This window comes from Mustela putorius, unplaced genomic scaffold (assembly GCF_011764305.1).
Source record: "Mustela putorius furo isolate JIRA1106 unplaced genomic scaffold, ASM1176430v1.1 tig00000450_pilon_pilon_pilon, whole genome shotgun sequence".
In the NCBI taxonomy this organism is placed as follows: Eukaryota; Metazoa; Chordata; class Mammalia; order Carnivora; family Mustelidae; genus Mustela; species Mustela putorius.
This window is the reverse complement of record NW_025421385.1, coordinates 14700880-14725028: the sequence shown is the minus strand read 5'-3', so window position 1 is coordinate 14725028 and position 24149 is coordinate 14700880. Positions and strand designations below refer to the sequence as shown.

At 40.1% G+C, this 24149-nt stretch overlaps 1 protein-coding gene across 6 annotated transcripts in view; it reads left to right on the top strand.

Annotated features, from left to right (window-relative positions):
- Nucleotides 1–24149, top strand: part of ESR1 (estrogen receptor 1) — a 412487-nt gene that overhangs the window by 128654 nt on the left and 259684 nt on the right. For 5 of the 6 annotated variants that reach the window (XM_004753574.3, XM_004753571.3, XM_004753576.3 and 2 more), the window contains exon 3: nt 18894–19090. In XM_004753574.3, the coding sequence (XP_004753631.1) occupies nt 18894–19090 (197 nt within the window). The remainder of the gene's footprint in view (nt 1–18893; nt 19091–24149) is intronic. The other variant, XM_013056742.2, reaches the window with a different exon arrangement.

Sequence of the window (24149 nt, the reverse complement as noted above, 5' to 3'; positions counted from 1 at the left end):
GTGAACATTAATTTAATGTGATATCCTATTGGCCTAAGACAGGATGCACCTACAAATGGCCCAATTTTTGTCCAAAACACACTTTTGTCTCTTGACAAGAAGAGTGCAGTGAAGCCCATTATAATGAACGCTCCCACTGTCCAGAGCTTGACTCTGTAGTTTCGCCCCGACCCCCTGCCACCTGCTTCTCTACTTGTGATTTCTTTTTTCTCTGTCAAATAAATAAATAAAATCTCAAAACCCATCATGTTTGGAAATGCCAAATGAATTATAGGATGCCCAGGTAACTTTCAGTTTCAGATAAATAGCAACAAATTTTGAGCATTACTGTGTCCTGGGTAATACTGCATTAAAACATTCTTTGTTGTTTATCTGAAATTCAATTTAACTGGGCGTCTTGCATTTTTATTGGTTAAATCTGGCAGGACTAGCCATGTTGCTTCACTGTTTACTGTGTTTCATTTTTGAAGCCTGAAGGTTATTTTTTTATGGCTCCCCCTTCTAGCAAGCACACAGATGCCTGCCTGTCTTTCCTATCAGGAAAGGAGGCAGGCCAGTATAGAACTCACACACTCATTTTTGTCCTTGTCGTTAATTTTAATGAAGCATGTAGGTTTTGAGTAAGCAAAGAAGGACATATCTGTTCATTCTGTTACCTGGAAATATAGACAAAAGACAAGGGCAGATATTACAATGTAATATTATAAAATTACAAGAGAAATAGGATGTGGTTAAAAGAGCTACCAGTTAGGTAACTTTCGTTAAGGGGAGTAGTCTAGGGAGTGCTAGAGAAACAACACTTGGTTGTCTTGGGGGGAAATTCTCTTGTACTTTTGTAGCATTATTAGATTTGAGAAAAGAGTCATTTGGAAAAAGAATTCCCTGAAATGCTTTCTAGAGTGTGAAAGATTTAGAAGAAAAAGCAGGACTTCTATCTAGATAACACAGTAAACAGATCTGCATTTCCCCTTCTCCACCTCTGGTTTGCAGCACATTGGGAGTGGCCAAGTTGATAGCAGAGGACTTGAGCTTGGCCATGGTGGCTTGGAAGACCAGGGTTCCACGTGGGGGCTTGTGGGAATGGTATGTGGCATAGGGGATCTCCAGTGCATGGATTCAAGGGGGATTGCAAAAAAAAAAAAAAAAAAAAAAATCTAGGCTATGGGTGGTGAAAAGGAGATACGCTAGAGTCAGTGGGATAAGGAAATGCTCCAATAATCTTCTGAGTATAGGTCAGATAACCGTATGTGTGTAATTTTCTGGGGGAAAAGTCTCCGAAGGCTTATAAGTGAGACCACAGGGAACGGAGTGTGAGTGAGAATTTCCAAGGCCTTGGAAATAGTTCCTTTTACTCTCTCCCAACCCAGGGACTTTGAAGAACTCCCAGAGTCATACTCCAAGATGGAGCTGGGAGGGAAGGGTTGGAGCAGGGGCTGGACAGGTTTTTCTCCAGGGTTCTCAGCTTCTTGAGAAACGTGTTGCTTTAGCTGGTGGTAGCCGAGGCCATTGACTAACGGCTGAGTGATTCTGTCCCAGCTGGATGGGAGCCAGGCTTGAGCAGAGAACTGGGAATGGAAAGGCAGCAAATCAAACGTTGGTTTGTTCGCTTTTTTTGCTTTTGGCTTCGTAGCATGCTTATATCTAGCAGAACTGTAGCCGAAGAATCAAGAAAAGTATTTCAGAGCCAAATGTAAAAAGTTATAAATATCACTTATAAAGGTAATAGAGATACATGATATTGATTCTCCTCTGACCAAGGCTGAGTCTTATATGAGGATGGAGTAAGTGGGGGACACACTGGAAATCTGAGTCTTTATTCCCAGAGATTTCAGGTTCCTTCTGAGTCTGCTGTCTAGACAAAGCCACCGGAAGATACTGTCTAGAAACCGGAGGACGTGATGGCCGCTGCCGTCCGGAAGAGAGAGGAAACTGCAGATGCGAGTGACGTCCTGCCAGGGACTGTGCTAGGGAGCTCAAGACCTTGACGTTTCCAAGGAGTAACAGCACGTAGCTGTTCCCCCCAACCCTCCCCACGTCTCAGCTTTTATTCATTCCATGTCCAAGCTCAGATTGTTAAAAAAAAAAAAATCACCTGAAAATGTCTCTCAAATGGTAGACCTCTAATGCGTAGCACGTTTTGATTCTACAAATGAACCGAGCCTCGTGGAAGCAGATTCTGCTCCATCCTGGTCAGAGTTGGTGAGCATGTCTGTTCTAGAGAGTCCGTGACCCCAGAACCCCCAGGCTTGCCTTTCTCAGCCATGTGTGCGGGAGGTCAGCACTTCCAACGTTGCATGCGGGCCACCATGGGGGTGAGGTGGCCGGGTAGGCCTTTGCTGACCGGTCTGTAATCCCTGGGTTTGGTCTTCAAGAACGTCCTGACATTCCAGAGGGTGCAGGATGGCTGTAGGCCTGGTACATCACGTTGCTCAGGTAGCTGATGGTGGTGGCCAGCTGCTTGGTGGAGGTGGGGGTCAGCTCAGGGATCTGCTGGGTGTTCGGGCTACTTCACTCTCAGGCTCTAGAAAACTTTGCCGTATGTACTCTGCTGACTTCCTGGGTACCACGTTGGACCACTGAAATCACTGTCTGGTGTTTGGTTTGAACTGATCAGTGCAGTTGGCTGACATGCTCTGACCTCACTGTGATGACGTTGTGAGACCTCCACCTGGCGTCACTGGATGGCTGACCCAGATTGCTCATTCATTCATTCGTTCATTGGTTTATTCGACAAATATTCATTGACCATCTACTGTATGTCAGGCACTGTTCTAGACACAGTGAGCAGACCAGTGAACAAATCAGACAAATCAACAAAGGTTCCATTGGGAAGGTGACTTTCCACGATGATTTGAAATAGGGAAGAGAATGGTACCATGGGGATATCCCAGTGAAAAACATTTTAGCCTGAGGTCACAGCAGTGAAAAGGCCCTGAGGCAGGGGCATACCTGGTGTGTATTCAACAGAGGGGCCAGGATGACTGGAATTGAGAGGCTGGAGGTGAATAGGAAAGGAGGTAGGGGTGTGTGTGTAGCGGGGGGGTGGTGGTTGGAGTAAATAAGACCTCTGTAGGCAATTGTGAAGATTCTGGCTTTTGCTCTGAATCAACTGGAGATCCAGTAGAGGGTTTGAAAAGAGGAGTATTGCCTTCTGAATTTTTATTGTGAAAGTTTGCAAACCCTTTTACAGAAATGGAATAATAAAATGACTTCATGTGTTCTAATATGCAGATTTCTCAATTGCATTTCCCCCTGTAAGTATTTCTGTATGCATTTCTAAAGGATGATGACTTTTTTAAAATCACAACCACACTAATTACTTGTTTAAAATTAATATTATTTCCTGAAATGTCAAGAATTTGTATTGTTAGGTCCTTCGAAGTTGGAGTGGATGGGATTTTCTATAGTTTTCATGTAGCATGTGAACGAGGAGGTCAAGGATTGCATAGTTTAAAAAAAAGGATTGCATAGTTATTAAAATCTCTTCACTGTCCTACATTTATTAGAGGACTACTGTATATTTATTTCAAAATAGGTTTTAAAGATTTACATCAGCATCTCCACTCAGAATTTTTACATATTTATTTTTTTCATAAACATTATCTAGTGGCATCAATTCTTCAGCCACAGAAAATGTTGTTATTCCTATTTTCAGAGGGGGAAAAGTGACACGGAATGAACTTACATGTTGAGTAACTTACTCTAGAGAGAGTAGTTTACTCTCTAACTTACTCTCTAACTTACCCTTAGAGAGCAGTTTAGAAAATTCTGGCAAATTGGAAGTGACTTATCCAAACTTGAAATTTCTTCTGCTTTATAATCTCTTCTTGTCTGTGAGAAGTTTGGGCAGACAATTAAACACGTATCAGGGCTGATTTACTAACCTCTTAAGGTATTTCTAGTTATTTTAAGGATATCATGAAACTAGCTCCATATAATTCACTTAATTAAATTCAGTTTATTTACTTATCTTATTTTTAAGACATTTATTTATTTGAGAGAGAAAAAGAGAGAGACAGCATGTGTATAAACAGGAGGAGCGGCAGAGGGAGAGGGAGAGACAAGATGCCCACTGAGCAGGGAATCCCACTTGGGTCTTGATCCCAGGAACCCAGGATTATGACCCAAACTGAGGGCAGATGCTTAACTGCTTAACCGACTGAGCCACCCAGGTGCCCCTGAATTTGATTTAAATACATTCAAAAGAGCTTTTGGCTGCCTCCTATATGTTAGCTATTGCTCTCAGGGATTCCACACTCTAACAGGTGGACAACCTATGTAACTATTTATTGCAATACAGTGTGCAGAGGGTTGAGAAGATGTGGGCACACTGTGTGGAGGTAGCAGAGTGGAGAAGCTGTTAGGATTTCTCTGGGCTAACAGGGCTGGACAAGGGTGTTCTTGGCGGGAAACAATATGAGCAAAGGCATGGCTGGTTGGGAAGTAATTGGCACATAATGGGCTGCTAGAAGGTGGGCAAAGGAACACCAGGAGATGAGTCAGGAGAAAGAGATTGGGGTGTTCCAGAGGGTTCTAGGTACATCGACTGGAAGCATCTTTGCTGCCAGCATTTTTGCTGCAAACATTTTTAGTGCATAATTGGTTGTAAAGCAGTTTTGCCATAAAAGATAAAAGAAAATGGATCAACAGTGGTTTGTTTGACGGTTTGGTTTTATCAAATGGGTTGACAGCTTGGTTTCCTTTCTCTGTTGACACAGTGCTCCCACTTTGTTCAAAGATTTTATTTATTTATTTGAGAGAGAGAGAGAGAGAGAGAGAGAGAGAGGAGGGGGGGTGGACAGTCAGAAGGAGAGGGAGAAGCAGACTCCCTGCTGAGCAGGGAGTCCAACATGGGTTTCAATCTCAGGACTCCAGGATCATGACCTGAGCCCAAGGCAGATGCTCAACCGACTGAGCCACTCAGGTGCCCCAGTGCTTCCATTTTCTTATAATTATATAAATCTTAACCCTCATAATAATCTATATAGTGGCACAGAGTTTTGAACACACATTTCCCATAGAATTTTGGAATATCTTATCAATGAACATGTGACATATGTCAAGAATAAAGAGCAGTGTAGACTTTCACAATGCAATAACAGAGCTCCTTTACAAATACGCATCCTTGTATGGGGAAACTGATGCCTCTTTTAAGGAAGGGGGAAATTTTAAAAAAAAAAAAAAAAAAAAAAAAAAAAAAAAGGAAAAAGTACAATGAGGAGACAAATCAAGAAGCAAAAAAGAGAAAAGGAAAACCTCTTTAATCAGCTTTGAAGACAAGTGCCTAGGTGCGATCCACAAAATAACATCTGTTATTTGCACAGGGTTGACATAAATCTCCACTCTACATTTCGAGTGCAATCAAATATTTTGAATTTGTAATAAAGTCTTTTTAATTTTGTTACTCGTTTTTCATGTTTCATTATGTCCTTTTTAATGAATGTCACTCTTCTGACTTTTGTGATTTTATGTTTTACAACAAAATCGCCTCATGGGTGATTAGTTATGCGGTGAAAATACTTGTAACAAAGATGCGTGGGGGGGGGGATTGGGACACAGGAGGGTTCTAGAAAGCACTGCATATGTTAACCTTAGTCAAAGAGATAATAGTAGCACATCAGAACTCCAGAACTTCCTGAAACTTATGAAATCCCTGGCCCCACAAAGGCATATCACACACAGCAACCCAATCATCTTTGGCCATGAGACCCATATGGCATGTGGCTCGATACAGGTCCCATGTGTTCCTTGTGTCTCTGAATGACACCATCTACAGCTGTGGTCATGGCTACATCAAAGAGAGATCTACTGTGTCTTCTTAGAAATCCATACCAAAAAATGGACTGTTCTTTGAGCTTGCTTCCTTTTGGGTTCATTGGAAAGTCAAAGAAGAGTAACCCTGAAGATTCAGTTTTAACCTCCACACCTAAGAGAGCTATTGGTCTCTACTCAGAAGAGTTACAATTCTGGTCACTGACTATATTTAAGGATTTGATGAAGTCATTCTGTGCAAAAGAACCTCTATTCCTTTTAAACCATATCCTAGTTGTCTCTTATTCCAGAATCATTCATTTGCTTTGGAGCTCTTTGCAGCCATGTGCACTAGCCTGGGCAGAGAGACACAGTAGATGAATTCTGCTTACTTTGTCTTTGATATCTCAGCTGTATTTTCTTCTGTTCAGGTTTCTGCTTCAATTATTGCTGGTAGAGCCAGTGAACTAAGAAAATGTCCAAAACAAAGAGGTACTTCCCCCCTTTCCTTTGTCTCTCCATTTCTTGTTTGCCTTCCCTCTAGTTTTTTCCCCTTCTGTTTCTCATGCCTCTTTTAGAGAAGCAACTTATTTATTTATTTATTTATTTTTTGTGGGCAGGTCATGTTAGCCGTTATAAACACAATGGCCCTCCCTGACAGCTCTCTGTGATGGAATGGGTGTTTGTCATTTTGAATCGGTCATGGTCACGGGAGGGAGAGCTGAGCAGACTGAAAGGCAGTATTGCCATCTTTTGCCAGCTCATCTGTACATATTTTATTACTCTTGGGAAAGAGTTTTAGAAAATGGGCTATGCATTCATGAGATCCATTGAAGAAATTCTAGCTGGCCGGAGATGTGCCATTGGTCAGAGGCATGGAATAGAATCATGATCCTACAATCATGGAGCTGGACAGGAATTTAGAGAACATGGTTGGGGTTTCTTCACTCACAGAGAAGCAGCTGAGACCAGAGAGGTTTGGTGACTTGATTCAGCAAATGTAGCTGTTACCGGCAGCCTTTTGTCTAGAACCCAGGGATTCTTACCCAGAACTTTCTAGAACTTTCTAGAACAGTCTAGAACTTTCCAACCTCAGTACTCTGCCTCTTGTTTAAAAAAAAAACCAAAATTCAACTCAGTCAGTTTGAAGATTTAGTTGGCTTTATGAAACAATTCATGAATAAGTGAATATCTCTTCTAGCAAGGACAAGGCCACTCCGAGGAGTTGTACAGAATGGAAGGTTTTTACAGGAAGGAGGGTGGGGCAAGAGAGATAGACAGAAAAGAAAAGGAAGGATTATTCCAGGCAAGCTCTTCTCTTAGGGGGAATGGCAGGGGTCTTATTATGCCAATGACCTCATCTTTCTTTGTGGGATGGTGTAGGCACAGGTGACGGATTGTCTAACTGATCCGTCTCAGAAAATTCCTGATTGATATTTTAAGACTTAACATTTCTGGGGAGATTGAAACTGCAGTTCGGTTAGGGATCCAGCCCTGGCTTGCTGACCTGAGGCTTTAACCCACGTGATGCCATTTTGGGCCTCTGGTTTTCTTTTAAATAGTCCCTTGTTTAAAAGAAGTCCTGAAGTTTATTGTATTTGTTGCAGTATGATCTTTAATGGCATGCAGGTTCCCAAATAATCTTTGTAAGTAAAAATTTCCATTTGCTGTTCTAGATATGTTTGTGTGGACTTTTTATGTGGTGACATATTGTTCCTATCTCTTGGAGGGTCATAAAATGAATGATTTATGAATCACATTAAAAAACCAACCAGAGGCCAGTGTTAGAGCACGACTGTATTTCCCAGAGGCCCACTCTGTCTTCCTCTTGGAGTTGTCCACTTTCCAAGGGCAGAGGTGATCCTTCTGTTCCTTCTGTCCCCCTCTCTTACTGTTCCTCCCCTCTCCTCTCTTCCTTTTGCAGCTGTCCTCTGCCCCCCTGTAGTCCCTGGGTGGGGGGCAGTAGGTAGATGCTTATGCGATGCTGTTCAATGAATGAATGAATTTCTTAGTATTTCTGCATATGGGTAGGTTTTATCCTCCTGATATATGTCATACTTTGTGTGGAAATTAGGCTGGAAATCAGACTTGTTTTAAGAAGGTGTGGTGTCACACCACAGCGCCTCTCTTGTCTTATCTCTTTTATGTCATCCCTATGCCTTGTTTCTTGCATCCCACTTTGGGCTTCTTGCCCTCACGGTTCATTAGCACTTGCAACAGGTTGGTGTGACTAGAGAAAGGAGAGGTGATGAAACTCAAATCAGGTCATTTGGTTACACATTAGGAGCCGAGAACAGATAAAAAGATATTGACTAAATGGGGTTTTTAGGGAGCTTTCTGCCAGGCTATCCTTGTTTCCCATTAGTGTGGAAAATCAACACTCACTTGTATTTTGGGGTGAAGATATTTCTCTTAAGTGAGTGGGAAAACCTCTTGACATTTTATAGAGAGCCTTCCATTTTGAATGGTGAATGCTAATGTTTTTTGTGCAGAGCTTCAGAACCCTTATGTATGGACATTAACAACACAACACTTTCCAGTTGTTTATGAGTTAAAATTTAGATATTTTATGTAATCATATCTTAAGGAAATATTCAAACTTTCATCTAGTTCTTCTCCTGTATTGTTGTCAGCTCCCTTAAATTCTGTTTCCAAGGACCTCAACAGAGTTCTCAACCTTTGCACTAGACATTGGATTAGCATTTTCCCTTAAAAAACTAGTATTGGCTGGGTAATAAATAGCCGTGGGCACTTTCAGCTGGGATAATTATTTATGAGATTAGGGATGATATCTGAAGTAAGGATTTTTGTTCCCAGAGCATGCAAAATACTCTTCTTTGGCTCTTGCTGCCTTTAGGTGGAGTTCCCAAGGATTCCATTCTCTGTTGGGAGTCGGGGCTCTGGGATCAGACTGCCTGATTCCTTGACCCCACTGTTGCTTGATTGTATGACTTTTGTGAGCTCCTTATCCCTCTGTACCTCAGATACCTAACTTCTAAAACAAGTGCAGTTATAATAGTAGTGCTTGGTATAGTTTAAGGGTTCAGTGGATCAATGACTTGTAAGGCGCTCAACAATAGGGCCCGCTATGACCATCCTTTCGTGTTCTGTGACACTTTACTTGCCTATTCTCCCAGATCCCCTTATCTTGTTAGGTCAGGGGTCAGGCTGGTCTTCCAGAAATGTAGGGTGTGGTTTGAACTTCAGGCAGAACTTTGAACCAGCAGCTGAAGCTCTCTCCCTAGGTCATTTGGTGGAGCTGACTTTCAATGGTATGTACCACCAGTCATTTTTTTGGAAGGAGTTCTCTTTTCCATCTCTCAGGGAAGAATGTTCTCTGCCTCTTTTTATTAACCAGAAGACACACAATCAATACAAACAAGAACTACACTCATTAAATGGTTAGTATGAGGCAAGAGATAGATGACGCTTTCAGATGAGCATTGTAAAGGGGCTGGAGTCTTTGGAGTGACTTTTCTCATCCAGAAAATAATTCTTAGCTTGCTTAAGATATTAAAATTGCTTAAAGACCTTGCCCACAAAATACATGTGACATTGGTTAATGGGTTACTCAAACCTGGCCCAGGACTCAGTTAACTTGGGCTTTTCTCAAAATGAGATTCAATATTTATCCTTGCTGGACTCTACCATTTTAGATCAACTTTTACATTTTTTTTTTTTTAAAGAATGTCTGTTTACTGCCATGGAAAATGAGATTATATTAAAATTCAAAGACAAACCTTTATAGAGAGTGGAAAAACCCACAGGTAAGTTCTAGTCCTAGACATCAATCACCACTAACTTAGGCCCATTCATCTTTATATTTACAGCAGAGAGAAATATACAGGAAGCCACAATCAGATCGATATATTTATTGCTACATACACAGGCATCAATAATTGGCTTCTTATTAACTTGACACATCATTCTGTTACTGCAACAAATTGAACCAATGCCTCTTGCAAAGCTGTTCTTAATTCTTTGTTGATGGATTTATTCACTATTTATGAGATACATTCTTTGCGTAAAGTACCATACCAGGTGTTTTGGTGATAAAAAAAATATTTAAAATATAGTTTGCCTACTTTTGAAAACCTATAGCCTAGCTAAGAAGGCAAGACACACAGTATGGGACATATAATTTTATTCATTCCATAATCGACTGTCTGTGCTTTGTTGGAAATTGGAAAGCAAAGGTGACTATAATAGGATCTCTTTCCTGGAGATTCACAGTGACTACCAATGATGATGATGATGACCATTCCAGAGAGTTCTATAGGTGATATTCGAGGAGCACATGTTGGTTATTGAGAGATTCAGTGGTGGCTATCTGACTCGGCATTTTTCCCTCAGGAGATTTTGCCTTTTGGCCAAGATAGGAAGCTGTGTGGGCAAAGGTCCAGAGAGGGACTGCCTTGATCCGGGAAGGGCAATGCATAAGATTAAATCTGTATTTCTCCTGTAGGCTGGCAGTTCTCAGTCTGAAGTCTTTTGGGGAGACCATTCACGGGCTTCAGAGGCCAATGAATACCCTAAGATTATAAGCGAAATCTGCATTTCTGTAAATAAGGGTATTTTCCTGTGCTCTGCCATCCAAAGAAGATTAAGAAGGCTTACCACATGTTGAGGAGACATGAAGGATTTCCAATAGGGGTCCATTTTGCAGGGGAGAGCTATCACTTCTGCTGTGGTGTGGAGGACGGGTTTGTGATATGGGAGTGTCCAGGTGTAGAGTTGGGACGGCTTTCACCATGTCCATAACTCATTCAGTTGGCAAATACTTTCTAATCACTTTACTGTGTGTCTGGCTGCTGAGCATGAGCTGGTTGACCATGCTAAGTAAAGGGGCCACAGTCCCTGCCGTGGTATGGTTTATGGCACATAGGGTAATAATGAAACAGAGCACAACAAAATGCCGATTCATAGCACCCACCAACGTGTATTTAAGCACTGGTTTATTCAACCGTTGTTTCTAGAGTAGGCTCTCTTCAAGGCACTGGGGAATGAAACTTACATTTTCTAAGTTGGGAAGTTATATAATAAATTAAAATTTGGTTTGAAGTCGGGTAGTGATGTGTTAAGAGGGTGTAAGAGGGTGAAAGTCCTAGAAAGACTACTTTAGCAAGATCAGAAATGATACTTGAGAAGGTAGGGAAGTGCATGGATTGGGAGCAAGTCAGGGAAAAGGGCTTGGAGACATGGAGGGGCTTAGTGTTTGTGGGGCAGTTGGGAGTGAGCGTTTGTAACTCAGTGATCAGGGAGGGAGTGTGAGGAGTCAGTCCCTGTTGGAGTGACGGGCAGGACATGGATCATGCTGGGTTTTCTTGAATTTTATTCTTGATGTGGTAGGAAGCTGCCAAGGGTTTTATATAGGGGAGTGTGACTCTGACTCTGTGTGTTTGTTTAATATACCACCAAGGAATTAATGCAATTCCAACACCATCTACCTGGATTGCATTAGACCCTGTAGGTTAAGGGCTCAGTCTTACAAGACTGCCCCTACTTCAGATACCAATCACAAGCCCAGGTTTTCACTTGTGCTTCTAACTATAAACCAGACATAAATCAGAGGTTCCCATGAACCCCTTATTGGGTTCAATTGAGAGTTGTTCCCAGAACTCAGAGAAATATTTTATTTACTAGATCACTAGATTTTTTGTTTTGTTTTGTTTTTAATAAAGCAATACAAATTAGGAATAGCCAGGTGGGAGATGTTTAGGGGAAGGCATGGGGAAAGGGTCTGAAGCTTCCTTGTCTTCTCCAGGTACACCATTTCTCCAGCAACTCCTCAAATTTCAACAACCTGGAAGCTCTCTGAACCCTTTCCTTTTGGGTTTTTATGGAGGCTTTATTATGTAAATGGAATTGATTAAATTGCTGGCCAGTGGTGACTGATTCAGCCTCCAGCCCCTCTCCCCTGGAGGCAGGAGGTGGGGTGGCAGGAAACTGAAAGTTCTAACTCACCATTTTGGATGGTTTCCCTGGCAACCAGCCTTCATTCTTGGGTGGGATCCAAAAGTCATCTCATTAAAGTATAAGATACACCTTTGTTGCTCACCTATCAGTTGGGAAATTCCAAGGGTTTCAGAAGCTCTGTGCAAGAAATGGGACAAAGACCAAATATATATATTCTTTTTTTTTTTTTTATAATTTTTTATTTTTTATAAACATATATTTTTATCCCCAGGGGTACAGGTCTGTGAATCATCAGGTTTACACACTTCACAGCACTCACCAAAGCACATACCCTCCCCAATGTCCATAATCCCACCCCCTTCTCCCAAACCCCCTCCCCCCAGCAACCCTCAGTTTGTTTTGTGAGATTAAGAGTCACTTATGGTTTGCCTCCCTCCCAATCCTCCAACAGATGAATGGATCAAGAAGATGTGGTATATATACACAAATATATATATTCTTATTAGAAATCATAGTATCACAGGGAGTGAAAAGATGGTTGCTTCACTGGGGAGAGTCCAGGATGTGTGTAATCTAGCTCTTGGAGGTAAGAAAAGCTCCCTGGAGAAAATTAAGCTCAGGCTGTGACTATAGGGTAAATAGGAGTTACTCTGGGGCCAGGCAGAGGGAAGAGCCTGCTTGAATGCCTTGGTTGAAGTGGGTTTTTTGGAAAAGATACTGAGTTTAGTTTTGTGCACATTAATGACCCAAATTGTGGGTCATTCAAGAGGAGCTGGAAAGTGGGTAGTTTGAATCCACATCTGAAGTCCAGGAGAGGGATGTAGGTTGGTAGTTGAGTGTGGTCACACACGGGGCCAAGATTCCCACAAAGAAAATGTCCACTAAGGATGACAGATGGCTGACAGCAGAGCTCTGAGGAACAGTGACATTTAGGAGCCTGGTAGAGGAAGAAAATACTGCAACGGAAACAGGTGTAGAGTAGTGTCAGACAGATGATAATCCATTATCTAACTAGTTGTCAAGAGAAGTGGTGAAGACTTGCGCTGTAGGAATTCAAAGTTGAACCAGTGTGAGTTGGAACACTTAGGGTAAGCCTTATGGAAGATGGGGAACTACAGCTTAGTTTTCTGTGATAAGTGAGATGTGATGGCTGAAGGGAAGCGGAGATAGCACAGATGGTGGTATGAGTAATTTCTCAGAGATGGAGTTGATAAAATTTTCCTCAGGGAGCTATAGAGAGACCAATACTGGTTGGAGCAGGGAATTCAGGAATTTGAGCTTAATTCTATATGTTGGAGATTTTAAAATTTCACTTTCCTGATTTATCAGAATTAAATTAAAGACTTAAAGCCACAAGTCTGAGAGTTCATTTATGTGTGTTTTCTAGAAAAGACAGTTTCAGAGTCTTCTCTGTATTATTAAACAGGTCCCCGAGGCCCCCCAAAGGGTAATGACCCTCATATATACGTAATGAGAAGTTATTGAAAGGTGAAAGTTGTATTTTATGACCGTTCTTTTGACAGTGGCAGGCAGGCTGAGTTTGAGGACTTGTGAGAGGCAGGAGGACTAATTTTAGTAATTCAATCGTAGGGTTATTTATGTCTTAGGCAAGAATAACGCAAACAAGGAATGCAAAGGAAGATAGGCATAGTGTTTTGAAGAAACAACTGATATAATTTGGTGATGGATTAGATGGAAGAGGTTCATTTAGCACGTATTCATCAAGGACCTAAACGTGTGTCAGTTAAAACTGGGAGCAAATGAGACATGATCTGTGCCTTCCTGGAACGCACTGTTTAATAGGGGGAACATAATTTGTCAATAATCACTCAAGTATAGGACTGGGAATTGTGGTAAGCATCATCAAGAAAAAATATAAGGCCCTCTGGGTGCATATAACTTTGGGGATTTGATTTGGGGATTAGAGTCTCATGAGGTTATCCCACTGGCACTTAATTACACCCCATCTCTAGGGTGTGGACATCTGTTGGTTTTTTTCACTTAGCTTTGCAAAAATGTTTCTTCTAGAAACCAAAAGCTTTAAAAAATTAAAAAAGAATTCTTGACTTATCAGGTGAATCCCTTTGGATTGGCTGGTACCATGATTTGTGGTTGGAAAACAAACAGTATTTCATTATGTTGAGCTTTAAACTCTTCCTTTGATCAATGAAAATCTTGATAAATGCACTTTGTTATGCTCTGTTGTGATTTGGTCTAAGAGAGTCCACTCTCTGGACCCAATATGAATGCCTTCGGACTTCTCTCTTCATCATATTGAATATATATTATCAGTAGGCACCCACTGGGAAATATTTAGTAGTCCATGGGTATAATGAAAAGGGAACTAAATCTAGTCAGTTGAGTTTCCAGTTTCCATAGCTGCAGTGGTGTTGTCTCTCATTTTCTGATCTCATGTTTCTGCCTTTCTTTTCTCTGCCAGCATCACTCTGTTCCTAAGCACTTGTGCACCTCCGAACTGTGATGTGTTCAGTCACTGACAACACATCCCTCCATTTTGCCCTTAAGCTTCCACCTTACATCTTTTTAGAGAATCTTTAGACATACCTGGAAGGCTGAAGAACATTTAACTTGGTAAACTAGTCAACTTCTTATCTGCGTCTTGTGAGAATGTGCCCAAGATGAGGAACTATTGAGGTTTCATGACAATTCAGTGAGAAAGGGGTAAGAATTTTATAAAGACAGACATCTTTTAGCAAATTAGCTAAAGAATTAAATTTTTCAGCTATAATAAGGAGATAAGGGAGGCAGAACTTGAATACATTTAGCTCATGAAAATGAGAGTAATTAATTTTGGTTTTATAAAAATAAGGAGAAACCAAAGGGCCTCTGAGGCTGACTGAGGGGAAGAAAGATTGCCCTAAACATGGTATAAAGCATTTCCTACCAAAGAAGCATGAAGCCAAGAGTGCCATGTCTTTGACAGATGCAGCTGGGCAAGGCCAGGGAGAGGGAGGTGGGAAAAGATGAGTCTGAGACCTCTAATGAGGCTCTTCCCTGGGGGCTGATCTAACCGCAGGTCAGTGCCTGGCCTACCCTTGCGGCTTGGTCTGAGTCCAGGCACAGACACCTCCCACTCTGTTCCTTTCCACTACAATGATGAGCCAAGTTAGTCTGCATACTGGGGACACAGATCTCTGTCTGGAGGCAGTTGTACCAAATTATTTTGGCCTAATGGATATTCCAGAAAACCTGAACCTATTCCAAGGCGCCACAGTGCTTTGCAGACCACGAGAAGATCTCGCTTGCCTTTTAGGTTGATCCAGATTATATTTTTCATGACATCCCTGTTTAGAGCATTCATAGAGCAGGGTTGGGCCAAAACAATAACCGACAGTGTTACATATATGATTTTCCAAGTTGGATAAAAAAGTTCCTTTATGGGGAGGAAATATGGTCTAAGTAGCTTTCTCTCTTCTTTTTGGAGGCCTTCGGGTTTTATGCTCTATGTCTGCAGTGGATTTTCCATATTCCATATTCCAGGGACATCTCAAAAATAAAGTGTACATGGAAGACATTTTGCAGATAGCATATATCTCTGCTAGATCTGGGGAAAATGAGCTTTTGCAATTAAACTTTTATCAGTACTTTTAAAAACAATATTGGCATATTCCATTTATATTGTAAAAGTGATCAATTTATTGATTCAGTCATTGGTTAATTCATTTAATATCAATATTTATCGAGTCTCTATTTTGGATGAGGCACTATACTATAAACAGTTGGGGTTCCAAAGATGAATAAGACATGAACAACTTAGCAGCAATGGAGACACACAAATGTACAACTGAAGGGGTAAGAATGGTTGGTAAGAGAGGTGACCTTAAGATGCAGTGATTAGGGGTGCCTGGGTGACCCACTGGGTTAAAACCTCTGCCTTTGGTTCAGGTCATGGTCCCAGGGTCCTAGGATTGGGCCTCACATCGGGGTTTCTGCTCTGCAGGGAGCCTGCTTTCCCCTCTCTCTCTGCCTGCCTCTCTGCCTACTTGTGATCTCTGTCTGTCAAATAAATTAATAAAATCTTAAAAAAAAATGCAGTGATTATCTCAAACACATTTGGATGGCTGCTATTAAAAAAGCAAAATAAAACAAAACAGAAAGAAAACATCTGTTGGGAAGGATACAGAGAAATTGGAGTCCTGGTGCATTGTTGGTAGGAATGCAAAATAGTGCGGTCAACATGGGAGAAAAAATATGGCAGTTCTACACAAAATTAAAAATAGAACTACTATATGATCCAACAGTCCCACTTCTGGGTATATATCCAGATGAGTTGAAATCAGGCTTTTGCAGAGAGATTGGAACATCTGTGTTAATAGCAACATTATTCAAAATATGGAAGCTGCCCAAATGTCCATTGTCTTTTGGTGGATGAATAGATAAAATATGGTATAAATGTATGATGGAATATTGTTCAGCCTCAAAAAAGAAAGGAAATTCTGACACTACAACATGGCTGAACCTTGAGGACGTTATGCTAAGTGAAATGAACTGCTTATAAAAAGACAACTAGTATATGATTCTACATATATGAATTATCTAGAGTAGTCAAATGCATAGAGATTGAAAGTAGATGGTGATTGCCAGTTCCTGGGGGGAGCAGTAAATGGGGAATTGCTGAATGCGTGTGAAGTTTCAGTTTTGTGAGATTGAAAAGTTCTGGAGATTGGTTACCACTGATGTGAATAACCTAACGTTATTGAACTCTACACTAAAAAATTGTTAAGATGATACATTTTTATGTTACATTTATCCTACCACAGTTTAAAGATTTGCAGTATTTTATTATGCAGTGATGGATGGAAGTGGCCCGATACTTTGGAACTTTTGTCCATGCATCTATTATTCATTCCTGCCTTCCTTCGTTCAGCAAATGTATATGGAATGTCTGCTGTGGGCTGGGCCCTGAGCTGGGTATGGAGGCTGCAGTACTTTAGATTTATAAGGCCTTGAAACTGTCAGTGTCCAGCTAGCTAACCACACTGCCCCTGAAAGGCACTGAGCCTCTATAGTTAAATATTCACAGCTGCTTCCTACTGATTTGAATCATGCATAAGATGTTAGTAAACGAGCAGGTTGATTGGGGAGAGGGGAGTTCAACAGCATTGTGATTAAATGGAAGGGGATAGAAGAAGACTATGAACTGGAACCGAAAATGGCAAGCCAGTGCTCTCTAAAGATATTAAAAAATAAAGAACTTGCATTTGAGGCTGACAGACTAAGAGCTGTGTCATTCAGAATGGAAAAAATTGGCCTAGTCAGATGCGCTCAACGCAAGGAGCTAGTATTTTGTGAGTATTATGGCAAGTATTGTTTGAGAACCAATGCCACAAAATTGTGGACAATATCAGTGAGTGATCAGGGCAGGAAAGGATCATAAAATTTGAGCTAAAAGGAAAGACAGGGCACGTGAAAGGGAGGGCCAGTGAGAAAGTCAATGTGGTCTGGTTATTTGGGTGTGCAATAGAGGCAGGAAGCATGAGTGTCTTTAATCAGAGGCCCTGTAAGCTCTGTCTTCAATTCATTTTATCTCATCTTAGGTTGCTTTTTTTAAAAAAAAATATTTTTTTATTATTTTTTTGAGATTTTATTTATTTGTTTGAGAAAGAGATTATGAGCAGGGGGAGGGGCATGGGGACAAGCAGACTCCATGCTGAGTGAGGAGCCCAGCAGTGTGGCTGGATCCCAGGATCCTGAGATCATGACCTAAGTCAAAATCAGGGGCTGAGCTACCCAGGTGTCCCAGCTCCCCACCCCCCACCCTTTGGTAATCTTATAGAAACCTTCACTCCATCTATCCTTCCAATATCTTTCAACTTTTCTTTTTTTCCTATACATTCTGAAACATTCAATGAGTTCATTTAAATACATTATTGACTGCCAGCTATGTACCAGGCACTGTGGTGGGCTCTGACCATACACCCTCAATTCTCCTCCACTGCTTTTATTTGGTCGCACATGCCTAGTAAATCCTGGGTTGATACTTTCTCTCTGTCTTCTTCAGGGTGTCTTTGTTGAGGCTGTTCCTTCTACCAGTGTCTTTAATCCCAACTGCTATACTTCCCTTGGCTTTGTTCTGTTCTGCCCTTATCTCCACCCCCAATTCTTCCCTCTCTATTGCTCATTCCCTTCAGTCTAGATAAGTCTTCTGCTTCTATTCTGAAAATATATATTTTTTAAATCTTTATATTCTTTAGCGAGCACCCCACCCCATCTCTTCTCTACCCATTCTCATCCAAGTTCTCAAAAGAATGGTCTTTACTCATTTTCATTTCCTCCTACTCCGTTTTCTGTTCCACCCACTGGCTTTTGACTTGTGCTTGGATACCTCTACTGAAGCTCCTTGCTAAGGTTCCTCTTTGTCAAATCCTACTACATTTCATCAGTCCTTGCTTTATTGGATTTCTCTGCTCCACTTGGCACTGTCAATCACTCTTCCTTCTGAAAGCTTTCTACTTCCTTAAAACTTTTTACTTCTCCATTTCCTTGGTTCTCCCAGAACTTACTATTAATTCTTAGGTTTCTTTCTGGGATATGCTTCCTCTATGAACATTTTAAAGGTTGAAGTAATCGTCTGTGTTTCTCTGCTCTTCTTAGTGTACATGCACTTAAAGAGGAGTATTGAGTATTAGATGGCATCCTTAAGTTACAGTCAAGTTATAGAAACTGATTTCCAGGGTTACATGGTAACGATGACATAAACATCTGAATTGTTATATTTCTATACATGTTCCATGTCGTTCATCAGTTCATTTGAGTTTCAAATGCCCCAGCTCCTTTATGCTTGTCTCTATTTCCTAAAGATCCTTAGTGTGTCTAGAATTAGAATAAGCATTGGTCTCTTATCATTCTGCGTTAATTGTGAATTCCTGGGGAAAAAGAAGAATAAATCTATTAAAAATCAGTTAATTTCATTTTGTCATTTTCTAGATAATATATTCTAGTGTAGGCAGTCCATTTCTTAAGCAAGTTTGCAATAAACAATTTTCCTTCAAGGTTAATATAATAGGCAAACACCTTTTGCTGTAACAGCTGGCGAGAGGTAATGAAAGATTAGCTTACATTATGATTCATTATTTCAAAATGTCAGAATAAAGTGGATCTGCTGCATCCCCCAAGCCTCTTATTCTGTAGAAGAGCGTGCATGTTTTGCTTTTCTATGTTAATAGATTCACTGTTTTTATTTTCTCCTATTTCTTTTTTTCTAGGCCAAATTCAGACAGTCGACGCCAGGGTGGCAGAGAGAGATTGGCCAGCACCAGTGACAAAGGAAGCATGGCCATGGAGTCTGCCAAGGAGACCCGCTACTGTGCAGTGTGCAATGACTATGCCTCGGGCTACCATTATGGAGTCTGGTCCTGTGAAGGCTGCAAGGCCTTCTTCAAGAGAAGTATTCAAGGTAATAGTGTGTTAAAAACAACTTATTCCACCTTTAATTCTGAGGGGAAGCAACTGAAGAAGGAAGGCATGTAGGAGCAGCTATTTGTAAAAGAAAACACTAATACTTGGTAGGTCCGCTAGTATCTTTGGTAGAAACAGTGAGAAAAAAAACTTTTCCAGAGAAGAGTTGACAGAGCCCAGAACAGTTGTGGCTGAGTAATTATGCTTTCTTCACTGGCAAGATCCAAGCAGTCCTGAGCAACTCTATGGGAAGAGGACTTCAATAGCTGAGTCTCGAGAGGTCTGTGCCCTGATTAGGGATGACAGGCACCTAGGCTTATATGATACAGTGGAAGACAGTGTAATAGCCTAAACATGATTACCTCTCCACCTTGGCTGTTTCCAGATATGCATTCTGTTCTGCTCTTTGCTCTAGAGCACCAATTTTTTCCATCAGTTCTAACTCGACTGGTTCTTCTCTTGCACTTTGTCCCTCTCTTTGTTGTCTCCTGGGTGATATGACTTGTTGCTAAAATGAAAAGACTCAATGGCTGGTGACCTGTAAGAGGGGACATGTTATCAGCATAAGCAGTTAATAAGCAACATTTCATTCACCTGTGTGCCTTGATCCTCTTTGGTGTGTGGCTTACCAAGTGCAGCTTCTCCCTTCACCTGCCAGCTATAATTTATTTCTACTCCAAGAATGTCTATATTGTTGCATTTTAGGGGATGCCCTGGGGAAACATCAATCATTTCTACTACCTAAACTATCTATGCTAAAGATCCTTTGTCTGACAGGAGTGGCAGTCTGACAGGAGTTTAGGTTGGGTGAACTTTGTCTTGGTCCATATTTTAAATTTATTTAGCTTGGTCCATTTTAAAAACAGTCTTTTGGACAGTAATTGCTTTCAACATCTTTTAGAAGTCTTCTGTAAGATTTGAACTTTTTTGTTGGATTTTTAAATAAAATTAATTATATTCTCTGATAGTAAATTTTTGTTTCTATACATATATATGTACACACACAAAGAAATAGAAATATAAATAAATACACCCATGGATATGTATATATAGACATATCTGTATATTAAAGCAACATACATTATTTGATTTTACCAGATGATACTATCTTAATTTAGAAAGATGATATTTCTATTTGGTTTTGATTAGCATAAGCCCTGAAAAGTTTTTCAACAACTCTCTTCACTTGTGATATTTCTTTTGTTTCCTTTTATGTATTCTAAAATAGCATTATTTTCACCGGCCATTTTCTCTGGTATTGACAAATCATCTTACAGAGGTAGATTTAGTGAACAGATTCAACTACAAGCTCTCACAAGTCATTTATCTGAGATTGAGCTCTCTCATCTGTAAAAATGATTGAGAGCAGTGTTCAGCAACAATGCTTTGTTTTGTTTTGTTTTGTTTTGAAAAGGCCAGACAGTAATTGTTTTAGGCTTTATAGTCTTTGTTGCAACTACTCAGCCCTGAGATTGTGGCCTATAAGGAGCAATAGACAATATACAAGTAGGTGGGTGTGTACCAATAAAACTTTATATACAAAAACAGACTAGAACTGACCAGAAATGGCCTGCAAGCCATAATTTGCTGACCCTTGATTTAATGTATATAAAGGGAATAGATTGTTTCTAAATCTAAAGTTTTGACAACTCATGTTATTAAAAACTTATTCTGTACCTGTGTAAGATGTTAAAAGAGAAAATATGTGTAAGATATAATCTATAATATCATGAAATTTGGAATTTATTTGGGAAATTTACCAGGGAGGCAAAGGTACTTCTTCTTATGATACAATTAGAAAGTAAGTCAGTATAGATAAAGTGCTATTATATGAGGAAAATAATAGATGGGTATAAGAAAATGAATATTTTTAGTTATGAAAATCAAATTACTAAGATTAAAGATAGAAAGGACCTTTCTTCAAGGAATAATACCAATATGCTCACAAATTATTTTCATCTTATTTGTTCAGCTTTGAAGAGTATACTGTATAACTTCATATCAGACTGAGTATTATCTCTGAACATTAAGGCATTAGAGAAAAAAAACACAGAAAAGAAGAAAAATGTCTTTAAAATAGTGAAGGAAATATGTGAGCTAATAAAAAATATTTTATGGGTATGGCATTATCTCAAGTTCAAATATTTAGAAACTTTCTATTTACTTTTTGATGATTAAAATATATATCTTATCTCCTTCTTGTATATACAGACCAAATAGTAGGATTTCATTGCACAGTAAATTATATTATCTAAAATTTTACTGTATATAAGTTGTATAAACTACAATTTCCTCCTGGCTTCAGAAACTTCTTATCATGGTATGAAGTCACCTATATAAACTCTGTTAAATGAGGTGAATATTGAGTCCACAGTTTTGGAAAAAGCATAGAAATGAGGCAGAGATATTAACGTTAAGAGATGGGGGAGACCTTAAAAATAATTCAGTGTCTTAGTTCACTCATTTATTCATTGATTGCCTCTACTAGGCAAAGCACTGTGAAAGACCAGGGATTCAGCCTTAATAGGTAGTGGGAGAGTTGTACAAATCAACTGGCAACTAAATGACAGTGTGACAAGTGCCAAGATAAGGGTGAGTGGAGGGTGTTATATAGGAGTCCAGACCTCACTCAGTGTTGGTGGGGCTTGAGTCAGGCTCCAAGAAGGTTCCCCGTTTCAAAATTAAGTCTGGAGGATGAGCTGAATGTGCAGAATGAAAGAAGTCAGGATGAAGGTTCATACGAATGAGCATATGAGCAAAGACCTGGAGAAGAAAGGGACGTTGGGGAGTTCTGTGAATAGAAATTAACGAAATTAATTGACATTAGATCAAACAAAGACATTCTTGGCCATGTATTTATTCTTAGATTATGTAAAAATAATGTAGTTTATTTCCTTCTTACTTGAATGGCATTTCTGTGTATTTGGTTTGTCTGTGCATATGAAAAGGAAATACCAGAGCAAGTTTAGTGGTTTCTTGTCCCATTTTCTCATGATAGTCTTGATAACATGCATCTAAAAAGTTTTACTGAACTTCTTTGGCTCTTTAAAAGTCACACTGACCCTCAAACCTATTTAAGGACAGTGAAGGGTCTGACATGCGGGTAGAAACTTCTGAAGATGCTGCAGCTGTCCCTGTTTTTCTTGTTATTTAAGAGGAGAGCTAGAAATAAGTATCCATCAGATTACTCTAGTGCTCTAAGTGTTTTAGTTGAAGAGGTAAAGTGTTTGATTTGAAAGCATACAAATTTTCATCCACTACTTAGTGTGTAAACTTGATTACTCAAGAAATTGAGTAATGGCCTTCAGTTGAACATATTCTTTTTTTTTTTTTTTAAAGCAAAGTCAAGGATGCTATTTAAGGGAGGGTAAAATGGTATAGTACATGAACTTGTTAATCATTGCAGATGGAGAAGCAGTGTTTCTGTTTTTTTTTTTTTTAAATTTAATTTAATTTAACTTTTTTTCAGTGTCTCAAAATTCATTATTTATGCACCACACCCAGTGCTCTATACAATACGTGTCTTCCTTAAGCAGCATTTTTAAAGATGTGTTGCAGAGACTTTGGATGAGTTATATAAACAGGTTTGTTTCAATAAACAGCTTAACAGCTAGGTGCCACCTTTGAGTATAAGTCCAAGGAAAAAAAGACCCCACTGAGCTCTCTGCTTCTCTGACATTATTATTTCAAATGGTCATGAGTGGAGCCCAAACCTATCTGTATACCACTAGCTATGCTGCCATTTCATATTATCTCTCTCAGGTGCACAAAGAAGATAACTAACATTAGATCAAACAGACATGGCCCAGACAGGTGTTGACTTAAAGCTTAGTTAAGACCAGAAGGCCATCAGGGTGGTATCATGGTAGAATCTGGTTATAGTTCAAAGCAGTGAGGTATTAGGTCCAGGTAACTGGATAGGATAACTGACAAGCTTTGTCCATGAGTCCTTGGAAAGCATCAGGGGTGGGGTGGTTGGGGGGGTGGGTGGTGAGACATTCAGCACCCTGGATAGCTCCTGCAACAGTATCTCTGAGAAGCACAGCTTTACTTTCTGAAGAACCTTGGCCCATTTACTTGGCTCCTTCCACTTTGTAGAGCTGTATTAAGAGAGAACTTAGACCTTTTGTGCTTAGGAACTCACCCTTGTTTTTCCAAGAGGGCTTAGCTTTTACATTTAGTTTCATATTTCTAATCACCTTCTGGCTTGACACATGTACCCATGCCTGGAAAAGGCCAGCAGACGGGGGAAAAGTGATGGCAGCTCGCTCATTGTCTATTTCATCTCTGGAATTCTTTCAGAGGTACGGCTCAAAGTTGAGGTCTTGACAATATATGCACACAAAAAAATGAAATTTTGATCTCCATGTTCCACACTTGCCCCTATACCATCTGGTCTCCATCCAACAATAGGAGAAATCTTTTACAATATATTCATCAGGTCATATGACCCTTCCCTTAAGACACACTGTACTTCAAGTCCAGATTCCCTCCTATGGCTTATAATACTCTATAGTCTCTTAGTCCTGCATATTTCTCCCCCTGTTCATTATAATCCAGCCACACTGGCCTTCTTTCTCTTCCTCCAACACACCAGCCATGTTCCTTCCTCAGGACCTCAGCATATTTTTCCCTTTGCTTGCAACACCCACATCTTTACTTGGCTGGCTCCTTGTCATTCAGATCTCTGTCCAAGATCACTTTCTCAGAGAAAAAGATCATGTCATGTCATGTCATAATCATGTCAGTATATTCAGAGAAGTCTTGCGTGATTACCCTAGCCAAAGTAATCCTACAAATTTTTTCACTTAGGATTTATTTTTTTTCCCTACTCTATTACCCTTATTTTTGTTAAGGCCCTTAGACCCTTAAAGGAGTTCTCTTAATCATTCATTCAGCTGATGACTGTCTGTCTATACCAGATGTTGCTTCCCCATATTCCTGCCGGAACTTGGATGTAAGCTCAGTGAAAGCTGACTTTAGGTCTGATCTGCCCTGTTGCTCCAGTGCCTTTAGTGGTGTTGGGCACATCTCTGTTAGATAGATTAGGACAAGAAGTTGAA